Genomic DNA, 12,856 nt, shown 5'->3' with positions numbered 1-12,856 from the left:
GCCCGGAGAACGGGATGCGGAAAATGCAGGTGGATAGATGTTTGCAGGAAATGCAGGTAACTTAAGTTCTGCTTAGCTTAGCTTGGCGGGCGTTCGCCATTAATTTTATCTATGGTCCGTAACAGGCTGAACCACGACGTTACAGTAACGGATAATTATATCATTAATCTTGGACTTCATCATTCCCTCAAGTTACCGCGATACGCATAATGCGGCGAAAGGTAAATCAAAGGAACTAACCCAACAATGGAAAGGAATATCGTATGCACATCACGATTCACGCATATCACTCTGAGCGCCTTTCAATGCTCACGTGATACATACATTAATTGGATGAACAATTGCATTTTTTTACTGTTCTTATGTTAATTTGAAACTGCTTTTTTTGCTGATATGCCCAACTATTTGAATTTTCTTTTCGATAATTCGAACCTCACGAGGTGAAAAAAAATACATTTAATGAGGTAGACGATAAAAATCATAGAATTGTCGAATATGTGATTGAATTCTGTGGATCTATTTATGATTAATGTGATTGTTAGGTGTGAGACTTGTCGGTATCTCATACCAACACGATATTTCGTAACGGTTACATAGTGTATTATTAATAAATGGATTCAGTATGCGAGTAGAATGTAACGTAATTACTGCTGATCAACGCGGGGGAGTAATTAAACTCGCCATTATATGCGAGCGGGTAAATTATATACATAATAAAATTGCTGACCGGTGCATACGAGGCTTACAGCAGCCGGTTTTTTATCCCATCCGCGACCAACCATCGTTTCCGTTACCTGGAGGTTTAACAGCAATCATGATACTGCTTGCGGGAAATCGAATCGGGAATTCCCTTTTCGTTGCAGTTGCGGAAAAGCTCAAAGCGCGCATCGTACTCAAGTATAATACATATAGGCATGTATACGGAATGCTAAATTGCAGAATCGATCAGGAAAATTGTTTGTTCACGAAGAAAGTAAAGTAAAACCGTGCGGCGGAGAAAGAGAAAAATAAAAAACGAAAATGGACAGCGTAAAATGAAACGAGAGAAAAAGAAAACGCGTCAAAGAAGAGCTGTTAAAGCTGCCTCTCCGACTAACGGAAACTCCGTATATCTACCTTCGTCCTCGATTTATAAAATTGGTAACGCTGTCAAGCGATGCACTGACTACCGGGCTTGGAAAAAAATTGCAATTGCATAGGAGACCGGGGGGAACCTACAAGATAAACATAATATTAGTCAAATTGTACAAAAATTATCTTTCAACTTCTCCAGGGTCATCGCTTAACAGAAATTACCGTGTAGAAGATGATGGAGTGCAAATTTGCGATCACGTGCGTGTTGAAGATTTTTAAAGAACCGATTCAAATTTCACCTTTCAATAAGATAACTGAATGCAGTACACCATCGAATCGAAAACTTTTACGACTGGTCCCTCAATATTTTTCTAATCGTTTTAAGGCCGATTACATCCAATCTTTGCACAGGTAGAAAAATTTCTGTAAAAAGGGACGAAATTTTTTACTAAAACTCTGTACCATTATTTCTCGCAAAAAATTATCCATACAGAAACCAATTTTCCTGCAACAACCAGAAAGACATCTCAGTTACTGGCTGATTGAAATGCGACACCCGGTGTGTGCAAAGGGTTGCGAGGTAGATCCTTGAGGATTTGAAATGCCGCGTGCAGCAGGATCATCGAGTATATCACGCGGACAGTATGCGTATCTAACAGCATTCTGTTATTCCTTTGCTTTGCATCTTTGCCACTTCCCGGGTAGAATATTATCGTTCCGTTATATTTCGTTTTGCCGTCATGCCGTGCCTGTACGTTGGTCCGATATGCAGGTATGCGTACCTTCACACACGCACTCTACGCGTCGAGTCGTTGATTGATCAACACCTGGTAGCGTTTCGTTCGAAAAATCTTGCCGACACATGATCGACGATCATCGTCAATCCAAGAACCGGCTTCACTCATCCAGTCTTCACTCTTCAAGATTCTAATCTGCCTCTCAGGTGCTCGAGATCTCTTAACATTAAGCCTGCGTGCCAATTTAATTCCGCTAATCGTATACGTGAACCGGAATTTATTTTTATACGCACCATTATCGCAATTGTCAAAAAAAAATTTGTCTTGCAAAATTTATGCCATCGTAAAAAATATAAGATGTCGATGTACTGCAGCCGTCCAATATTCCCAACTGAAAACAAACATACTCGTACATTATCCTCCATCAATGCATCATGCAATGAGGATGAAAAAACTGTATGGAAATTTATTCAAGAACTGAATATAAACACGAGACGCGTAAAAATTCCTGTCTTCGTTCGCTCAGCCCCGTTACATCGACGCTGATTCCCTAGTTTTCCGGAAATCTAGGGCTTGGACAAAGTTCTCGCAAAAATTTGCGTAGAATTCACGAAGGAGGTGAAACGCCTGGCCCCAGGATTGCAGCCTGAGCGAAGAATATTATTTTTTTTTTTTTTGTAGTATTATTCTTATCCTGAAAAAAGTAATTGTCTAACAGACACGATGAACGGACTGCTTCCGGTTTCCTATATTAACGAAGTGTAATTACGTATTTGAATAAAGAACTGAAATCAGCGCGGGACGAAGGAATTTTCGCTCGGCGTTAGAATTACAACGGAGTTTTTTACCGCGGCCCAAATCGGGCCAAGACTGACGATGAGTGTCCATGTGTGGGATGCCGACGTTATACGTTCGGTAGAGTGATCACTGCGTGCGGACCACCGGAGCGTGGCACACGTACCTACCTACTTTAATCAGAAATAACAGATTAAAGTGCAGTTAGACAGTTAACGAAATGCAAAATAAAGAGGAATACGAGATGACATTGACCCAGTAAGCCTTCCACCTGCAGACACTCGATGCACACGATTTCTTCAGGGAGGCGACATCGAACGGTGCCGTAAAGGAGACTAAAAAGAAATAAGGAGGACAAGAAGAAGCACCAATAAGATGGAAAATACGCCGAAGTACCAATCGCATATGCTGCACAGGTGTGTAAAAAGATTTTGTGTGTAATAAAGAAAATGTCTTTTATAAAGAAATTCGTTACAGCAATAATGAGACGATCTTGAGAAATTCTGACGATTTTTTACTTACTTAGGTACAATAATATTCGTGAACTTCGCATTATGTACGGTTTCTCAAATTCATATCAATAATTTTGAATTAGGAGTTGTAATTTAGTTGAATGCATTTTCTTAGAATCTCCAAAGTAAAATCTACACTTGAAATCATTTGCGAAAACAAAAAACAAAAAACCGAAAAAAAAATAAATAAACAATCATTCGTATGAAACTATTTAGAATTATTTTTCTGTTTTGAACTTCGCCTATTTGCCGAAGCAAATGAATTTCATGGCAATTGAAGGAAACGTGTAAACAATTTCTCAACAAATAGATTCCTTATACAAAAAAGAGTCGTTGGTTTTCTGTGAAACTTGTCGTCGGTCAATGCCAGTAGATAAGCAACCTAAGCTGCGTATTGAATATGCAGAAATAACAAATGTAGCTTCAAATGGCGCCAAGCGACGAGTTCGCCCGGTGATCTCACGATATAAATCATTTCCCGAAGTTCTTACGTACTTAGATTAGATTAATTTTCACCCAAAACTTCGAGGCTTCCAAAGTTTCGATTAAACTACTAAACAAAACAAAGACTCGATATTTCACCTGGTTTCAAACTTCTTTCAAATGGCTAATACAACTTACAGGCTCTGACCCATGGCACATGCGGAGTTCTATTATACCTTGAAGAGTATGGCAAGGAGGACAAGAGCGAAGGATGGTTGTTAGCAGGGGCAGTGGGCATGCATTAACAGTACTCCGAATGGTCTCGTAATTCTCTCCCGCCTCCCGGAGCGATCGCCTCTGCCCAGTGGAGGACGCTCTGGACTCCGATGGAGTAACTCACATCAGTCCGTCGACAGCCTTCAGCTTAATTCAACCACCCGATAATTCCTTCTTGGACGATCCCGCCCCGAGTAAGTTGGAACCAGATTCGAGTTCTCGAGTTTCATCAGTTCAATTTGGTCGATAATAGACGAGACAGTGATTGCAACATTGATTATTACACAGTAAGAGGAAGATTCAATCAAAGATGTGGAGGAGGATTTTAATGTCGATCGCTTTGACGGTGAGTGAAAGGAATTTTTTTACCTTTGGAAGATTCTTTTTCAAATTTACTTGATTTCATTTATTTCAATTCAATTTATTTCAACTTATCGACAATAATGGATCTTATCAATGCTTGTTGAATGAGAAAGTTGTATGTCTGTAAACACGGAGAAGGAGAGAGACAGACTAAACCTGTCCGCGTCTCGTTTACCGGTCTCTATCTGAGTACCGCTTACCAGCTTTAATGACAAGGATCTCTATAGACGCCGCGACGCGGTTTATAACTTCAAACAACGCGAGATAAATAATCCAGATGAAATGGACTTCCGACTCTGGGCAGTAAACCCCGTTTTGTGAAGTTATCGCGGAATATTAGCAAAATTCTTCAGCACGCTTATCGCTCGCGAATATCTTTTTATAACTTGAATTCGCTGTTTTTCCCGCCGCGTTAGGTAACAGATGGCTGATCAGAACAGCGTTTGCTACTCAGGCGCTACCGGAAGGAAATTAATTAGGGTTGAATCCGTAGCTTGCAAATTTTACGAAAATTGAGAATTGCAATTTCGCATTGCGGTTTGTTTCGTAATTGATATAATAATGCAAGGAACACATTTAATGACACTGTACACTATGTTTCGTATTCTTATATGATCATTCGCATAAAATTAATATGCATGTGTAAAGAATCTCAAGATTTATGCTTATTGAAATTCAATTCCAACGTTGTAGTTGATCGATCGATGCGGTTTTCGAAAAATCGAAATTGAATAAAACATTTTCAAAGATCGTTCAAAGGTTTGAAGCTATGCCAATTTTAAGGAAATCTACGATTTCTGTGACAAAAGTTCAGATAAATTATATTAAGCATATTTTTCGAATTGATTTATTTATTCCGCATAAGTTGACTAATATTAAAAATTATCAGCAAACATGCAGTAAAACTGTAAAATTTTTCGATTAAAAATCACAGAATCAGCCTGAAAAAGCATAGAAATTTTCCGTAAATGACGATAGATTTGATATAACATATACATTCAGCTTTTGATCTAAATAACTGAAAGTATTTTAGTTTCACATTACTTTTCGAATCCAACTGGAATACCAAAAACGGCTCCAAAAGAAAAATAAACCAATTAATATTGAATTAAGTTTATCGCCTAAATTAAGGAGGTCGAATTAACAAAGTTTCAAAAATCATCGTACCTTTCAAACGGTGTGACATGGTTAATTAATTTTTCTTTCTATTTATACAGAAACGAATACCATGTCTATGTGAATTGAGGAAAAAGAAAGAAAGAAATCTTGTCCAGTTATACGTATACATGTAGATACAAAAAATCAAAAAAGACCCAGACTCTTGAAGTAAAAGAAAAAGAAAAAAGAAAATAACTAAACCGTTGCTGCTCTACGGTAATTCTTTTCTACGGTATTTCCTTCATTACGCTAAATCACTATATATATATATATAATCTATGAATTTGAGACCTCATTAATACGCGTAATATTTTAACAGTGACCCACATATAATTGCGCAGGATCTTGCGTACTATAATCGTTCGTTAAATATGTGCGCATTTTAAATTTATGATAAATCCTTTCACGGATCTTACATACGTTTTGCCTAATATGTGTATCATGGGTGGGTTACATATGCGGTGATAAATTTGCACACACACACACACACACACACCCATACATACAGTCAAATTTTAACGTATTCACCAGAGCATTACACGCTGCACCGTTACTCCGTCCAGAGCTCATTTATCCTTAGACTGCTCATTTATGTTTACCCGGCGAGACCAGGTGGCTTAAGCGCGTGCCAAAGATGGATCATATACGAGTCGTATTCGATGCCACAATCACTTGTATGCTGTTACGTATGTGCCTACACGGATAGGGGCCATTCATTGATTACGTGAGGACGATTTTAACCATTTTAACCCCCCTACCCCCATGTAAGAACACATAAGACTTCTTGGACTCCCTCCCCCACTTCTTACGTAAGATTTTACGTCCAGTTTTCACTTATAAGCTTCAAAGTGTGTAAATATGAACACATTTACAATTTTAAAAACTTATTATGAAAGAAAAATTTTTACAATAACAATATATGTAGATGAAATTGTATATTAAAAATGAAAAAATATATCTCATAGTTTGTAAAACGTCTAAATAGAAATCTTTTGAAACTGAACTTTAATTTTCTGTGCGATTTTTGTTTCCCCAGACATTGTTGAACGAACATTTTTTCTCAGTTGAACATGTCTATTATGCACATTTCTACTTGTAAAATATTACGTAAGAATAACTTTTAGCCTCCCTTCACCCTGCCCCTCAAAGGGGCCTCTCGTGTCTCTGAATGGAGCCTAAAACCTGGCTGGCGAAATAACGATGAGAATGCGGAGATTAAAAAAATCCTGCGAAAACAAGAATCGTTCAAATTGTTCCTTAATATAAACTGTTAATATTTGTTCGAAGGAAAGATGAATCGAAATTGATGTTAAGTTGGTTTTTTGAAAATTTATTTTTCACCATGCATGTCACAGGCGAACCTGTGCCTAGCTCAAGACTATGAAGTTTCGGAAATTCAATGCAGCCTTGCAGGCTCGGGTTCCGATTTGTTAACTGCCAAGATACGACGTCCCGTTGGCTTCAAAGGAGCCCCATTATTCGCGGACGACAGAGCAGCGAATCCGCTCACAGATCCGAGTTGCCAAATTAGACCGGATCCCACCGACCCACAAGAGGATAACTACCTTCTCAAGGTCACGGACTTTTCCCGTTGCGGTATTCTCAAGAGAAACGTAAGTTCAGTCTTTGATTCTCTGTTACTTAAACTCAGGCTCAGAATTATGGGAAAATGTTTGTTATTTGAATCCCTCTTTTTCTTTTTGTAAAAATAGATTGAAATTTAAACAAATAATTGGCGAATGACTCGTTAGTTCATGAATTAGGTAATCTTCCAAATTTGAAAAATGCATGTTCCATTTTCGTAGGTCAATTTTGACTAATCGAATTTTCACCTTTGAAAGTCTCATTTCCTCGAAAATTCTAGACTGTTTCTTCTGGAAAAGCCAGACACGTAAAGTTTCAATTATTTACATAGAAAGAGTGTGATTATTACTCGTACTATGCGGAATACTGATCAAATACTTTTCCATCACCCGGTGAAAGCCACAGGAGAAAAAAATGTCAATTTTTCTCGTTTTGATCAGAAATTATTAGACACAGTATAAAACATCGGACTCTACACGGGCGGATATTTTTCAGGAATTCATTCATCTCAGAGTATGGTTCCCAGCTTTCCCAGGCGTTGTGATGCTAGCTGATCAAGAATTGATCCTGATGTGTAGACCTCCTGAGCCAACGTTGCTGCGACACAAAGCTGCGGGCTTTGCTGGAACGTTGTGAGTACATGTAGAACGAATGGCTATTCAAATTTAAAGCTCACGGAAAAGCCCCCGCAGATCGAATTCATCCTGAAAAGAAAACTTTTCTAAAAGCTAAAAGATCTTGGTGCCGTAAGTTTCACTGTTTTTCGTTTGGAGATAATTAACAAAAGGATTCGGATGAATTTTTTCATGCATATTTACAGGATTTATTATTTACTTCTTGTGTATGTCGTTCCATAAAAACCCCTTCGTAAAACCATGTGTCATTAGGATATGGCTTCCACATTTGTCCCTGTATTAGAATTGAACGAAACGATTTCTTTAACGAAAATCCATGATAAATTAAGGAAAGAGTTTTACAGCATCAGCCTTCAAATATGACTCCGTCATGTTCTAGTGGCTCTGAGAAGATAAGCATGCTCCGTTCTTCCACGCGAAACGTAATATCAAATACTTTTTCCGAAAAAGCTTTCTCGAAACTTATTTATACTTGCTCTCCGGTCGGTGTTATCTGAGTCTCTCGATTTGAATTTGAAGTCACAAAAGTTATTGTTAAAACGCGGCAATGGATTCTAAACAGCGTAAAATTAATGAATCGCTTAAATTTAAACGAAACTTGATGCCGAGATGTTTTTCATTTATATAGCAATTCACTATATTGAATCCACCATTTTCAAAATCACTTTCTGTACTTGAAATTCGAATCGAATAAGTCAAAAATAAGCATCCGGAGAGCAAGTTTCAAGAAAGCTATTTACTTTACTTTTTCTGCAAGCGATGCACTTATCTTTTCGGAATTACCAGTAACTAGAATATAAAGAAATAAAGAACTCTTTCAAAATTTCAAACTATTTTTCAAACAAAATATCACTAGCAATTGTAACGGGGATAATAACCTTACAATCGTGTTCTTAATTTGTCTCACAACCTCTGAAAGCATAAAAATCAATTTCGGTGGAACGTCCACGAGAGTCCAAATTCCATCACATTATAAATTCCCCAGCCCCCACGGAGCCCGGGTTTCCGGTGTCGTGGAGGAGACGCCCGGCCGATTGGAGTACGAGGTCGCTCTGTACCGGGAAGCTGTGGGAAACGCTTCCGATCCGAATGCCGCTTCCCAAACGGTCGACCAAGCAGTTCCAATCGGTACAAAGCTGCAGTTGCGGGCAAGAATAAGCTCCGAAAGTGCCTGGGGGCACATCAAGCTCCTGGAGGTGACCGTCAGTCCCGATCCCGACGAGCCCCACGCTCCAGGAAGCGTCGCCCTGGTCAAGGACGGCTGCAGGAACCGGGACTTTGCTTCGATAATTCCCCACCAGCCAGCGAGATATCGGGGAAAAAAGAACGAGGTCTTTCTCGACTTCGAAGCGTTCCTCCTCAGCTCGATGAGGGAAAGGTCAACCCTCTGGATACATTCGCAGATCAAGGCCTGCATGGAGGCTCAAGACTGCCAGCCAGTACGTTGATAATTTAAATGCTTATATTTTTTCAGGTACCCCGAAGTCGATGACATTACCAGTCAATGATAAAAATGTCAATTTTTTATTTATTTTGTGTGTGTGTTTTTTTTTTTTTTGCAGTACGTTTACATTTGTAGAGGAGGGTGAGGCAAAGTGGGCCCCTTAAGAAAATAATGCGTAAAATTAGAATGGAATGTTTAGTTTTCATATGAACAATTATGTTTAATTCTTATCTAGCTTTATCGAGAAAAAGTAATCATAAATTCAAGTTCAGAAAATTATTTGACTTTGACGAGTTGAGAGTAAAGCACAACTTGAAACGTTTCGCGTTATCAGCTGTGCAATTACTCGAGTAAATGGTTTCCGAATAATTCATATTTAATAAAAAGTTGAGGTGGTTTATTTTATCCTTTGTTATTTAATAAATTTCTGGGGGTCGACTTTGCTACCAAATTTTTTGAGATATCATGAATTTTAAGGTGCCCACTTTGCACCGTACTCGTTAAATTAACACCAAAAATACAGCCTGCATTGCTGATCTCAGGAATTCGTGGTTATTAGTTAGACTCAATAGGCAATGACAACAGCATTGAATCCATTTACGCTGGCTATACATTTCATACGATAACAGCAATGAAAACAGAAGATTATAACGAATCGTTGTATATTTCTCCCGTTACCGAACGTTTGTGAATTCGGGGGTAATTTGAAATCCAAGTTAGTAATTGATACCGACGACATAAGCGCCGTAGTCGAGATTTTTTCTTAGGTTTCGAGTTTGACGCGAATCAGTTGTGAGCCAGCTGTGAAACGAGTCGGTCGGGAAGACGGCTGGTTACGCGAAAGTTCTCGATCATTATTAAAATCAGTCTTTTTTCACTGACGTACGAATTTTACGTACAAACGTTCTTAATTTTTAAAACTATATAAATTATAATAAATAAAAATTAAAAACGGATCCGAATTCGGTTTGTGTCTACGAATGTGTTTACAACCGATTTAGTTAACTTTATAAGATTATCGCGAAACTACAAATGTTAAATAACTTAAATAATTTTTTTAATTAATGCATAGGAAAATTAATTATCGCTGAACCGCAAACTCTTGAAAATCTTAAATTCATATATAATTTTAATATTCATACTATGATAGAAAAAGTGAAGTTTTTTTTGTGGATGCAATGTTTTGACAGTGTCAATTTTAATTATAAAAACACATCTCAACTCCTTGTGTGATAAGGGAGCATAAAGAACGCAACTCAAATAACATTGTGCCAAATCAATTCACATTTCACAACACAAGACAGTCTTCACAGGAATTTTGTCTGGACCTGTTCGAGCCTGCCGGACATGGTAAAAGAAGAAAACGTTCTTTGGAACCGGATGTGCAATTACCCAGCGCTCAGAAGCTCGTTAAGAAGTTCAACGATTCTGTGCCGTTCACAAAATTCAAGGAAAACATTGAGTACACAGTTTTGATGCCAGGCGGTAAGTCTATAACAAAACTTGCTATTTCATCGTCCACAATGTATTCATAAATGTCGTTTTTCGATTACCCTCATTTTTTTTTTTAACATTATTTCTGGCTATTTTCTTATTTTTGTCTTCCTATCTCGCCCCCTTTTTCCTGCGACAGATCTCTACGAGAAAGTAGCGGGACTTGAAGGCAGTTGCGGTAGTTTTTTTTACCTTGCTTCCGGTCTTGGAGTGCTTCTCGTGTTCTCCGCGTTCATTATGTGTTACCTGGCATCGCGACTTCACAGCGTAACTTCCGGTGGAACACATAACAAGACTATCGACGACCTCGTCAGAGAACGTGCGCGAAAATTTTCAGAAACACAGGGATATACGGGACGTTCAACGGTGCAATAATTTTCTTATTGCAAGCAAATAATTATGACTAGATATGTAAGAAACAAAAAAAATTCACCAACGTATACGTATAATTGCATACGTATGTATAAACTACGTAAAACTCGACAAAACATCATTCGACAAGTAATTCGGTAGTTTTTTAAAAATTATTTTACTGATGCGTGCGTTAATTTTCACCACTACTATCATCATTATTATTATTATTGCAGTCACTGCAATTTGTAGAGAATTTTGCTAATTGTGATGTACAAATCGCAATGTTTAAAAATTTTAGGCCACATTAGCAATACCAGTTTTACGATTTTATGCTGTGATACGTATAAAACGGTGAAACAAATCTCAAAAATTAATAATAAAAAACACCCGAACTAGCTAGTCTATTGAATAAATCGCGATCACTTAACTACATAAAATGCATAAAAATCTACTCGAGCAGAAAATTCAGAGTTTTTCCAAGGGTTCTGAGGAGCTATTGAATAAAAAAATTAGAGAAAAAAAATTTCAGCGGAAATAGAAATTTTGTAGGAAGACCCGGAAGTTGTAAAATGTATATAGAGAGAGCATTTTTGTGGAAAGGTTTTAAAGTTACGGGGACAAAAGGAAACGACAGCCTACAACGAATCGACAATTTTCCGCCGGATAAATTCATAAAATTTGAGATAATTTGAAGATAAGATAAATACTGCATCTTTGAAATCTGTTTTTACTAAAAAAAAATTACACCGAAGTATATAAGTTTAGATGTTAATTATCTTTTTCGCATCTTTACAAGAATATAATTTTTCTCTATACATGCATCAACTTCGAGACTTTTCCACTTTTTTGTCTTCCAACGCACAAAAATTCTATTTACTTACAATTAAACTAATTTCGCGATTCCTCACGGCATACGTATACGAATAAGTATATAAGTTATACCTAATACACGTACATTAAATGTACATTTAGATTTAAGATTTAGTCACATCAAAGATCAATTCAGCTGCACAGCACAGTCGCATTCAATTTTTACTCTGTTTCCACAATTCAAAAAAATATTCAAACCGCAATTGCAATTTATTTTCTCACATCGTCATTATCATGTAACAAGGAAAATATATAACACATTTAATCCAATGTAGGATTAAAGCAATGCTATTACGTGACCTGAGCAAATGAACTCAATATATGTATATTTCTAAGCACCCTAGATCCATGTGGTTTGTAGTAATAAATAATAGCGTTGCACGTCTATCACGGTATAGACAAGTGAATAAGTAAATACATAAATAATCATTCACGTAATCAATATAAGATACGATTTTTTAAATCAAATCTACAGGCGCTAAATCAAGAGGGCTAGGTGTGGGGGACTGCGTACTGTTCATATTACACACATACACAATCGATACTCACTTTGTAAATATATACACACAACACGATTTGAAAAAAGGAAATAGAAAAAGCAAACACCGTAGAACTTTTATAAGGGGATACATTTTAGCAGGTGCGTGATGTATAGTATAAAACCACTGCGAGCTGTTGGTTACGTGGGTGAGGGGGGGGGGGGGGGGGGGGCAGCGAGCTACGGTTATAGATATTATTATATGTATAATGTATACGAAAATCGCGAGGCATTATCATAAATACGATAGTTACTATAATTTAATAATTTATTTCTGATACGTTTACTTTATTTATCATGTATGTATAAGCATGTACGATTATTTATCATTCATCAATAAACAGGAACAATGTATTTGAAAAGGCCTAATGTGTAAATGAAATTTTATCTAAAACTATTTCCGTTTTTATACTAATCGCAGTTCTGAGAAGCCGTCAAAACTTGTGATTGAAATTAAAAATATCCAATTTATCCTCACCGTTCACACAGTTATTTAATTTTTTATTATTATCGTGATTTAAATTACCCTAGTTTGTTCATTGGATTATTATTCTAAATTATCATTTTTTCCGACAGAGTAAACGAAGCAATTTATTTTG

At 37.2% G+C, this 12,856-nt stretch overlaps 1 protein-coding gene across 2 annotated transcripts; it reads left to right on the top strand.

The window, feature by feature from the left end:
• The first annotated feature begins 3,914 nt into the window (after nt 1–3,914).
• LOC124405222 lies at nt 3,915–10,991 on the top strand. Of its 2 annotated transcripts, none has more exons than XM_046879935.1 (6): nt 3,915–4,163; nt 6,694–6,951; nt 7,418–7,554; nt 8,543–8,996; nt 10,306–10,486; nt 10,635–10,991. In XM_046879935.1, exons 1-6 carry the CDS (start codon nt 4,128–4,130, stop codon nt 10,868–10,870), a joined length of 1,302 nt encoding a protein of 433 aa, XP_046735891.1. In that variant the 5' UTR covers nt 3,915–4,127; the 3' UTR covers nt 10,871–10,991. The 2 variants fall into 2 exon arrangements, with proteins under 2 accessions (XP_046735891.1, XP_046735892.1); XM_046879936.1 differs by having other exon boundaries at nt 3,916–4,163; nt 10,315–10,486.
• Nucleotides 10,992–12,856: the final 1,865 nt, after the last annotated feature.

This window comes from Diprion similis, chromosome 4, assembly GCF_021155765.1.
Source record: "Diprion similis isolate iyDipSimi1 chromosome 4, iyDipSimi1.1, whole genome shotgun sequence".
In the NCBI taxonomy this organism is placed as follows: domain Eukaryota; kingdom Metazoa; phylum Arthropoda; class Insecta; order Hymenoptera; family Diprionidae; genus Diprion; species Diprion similis.
Note: the sequence above shows the minus strand (reverse complement) of the source record. Positions and strands in the feature narration are given on the sequence as shown.

What these genes read in the sequence shown, in the direction of transcription:
- LOC124405222 (XM_046879935.1), top strand. Translation starts at nt 4,128, where the DNA reads ATGTGGAGGAGGATTTTAATGTCGATCGCTTTGACG. An exon ending in TAATGTCGATCGCTTTGACG is followed by an intron (nt 4,164 to 6,693) that starts GTGAGTGAAAGG and finishes TGCATGTCACAG; the next exon opens with GCGAACCTGTGCCTAGCTCA. An exon ending in AGGCTCAAGACTGCCAGCCA is followed by an intron (nt 8,997 to 10,305) that starts GTACGTTGATAA and finishes AACACAAGACAG; the next exon opens with TCTTCACAGGAATTTTGTCT.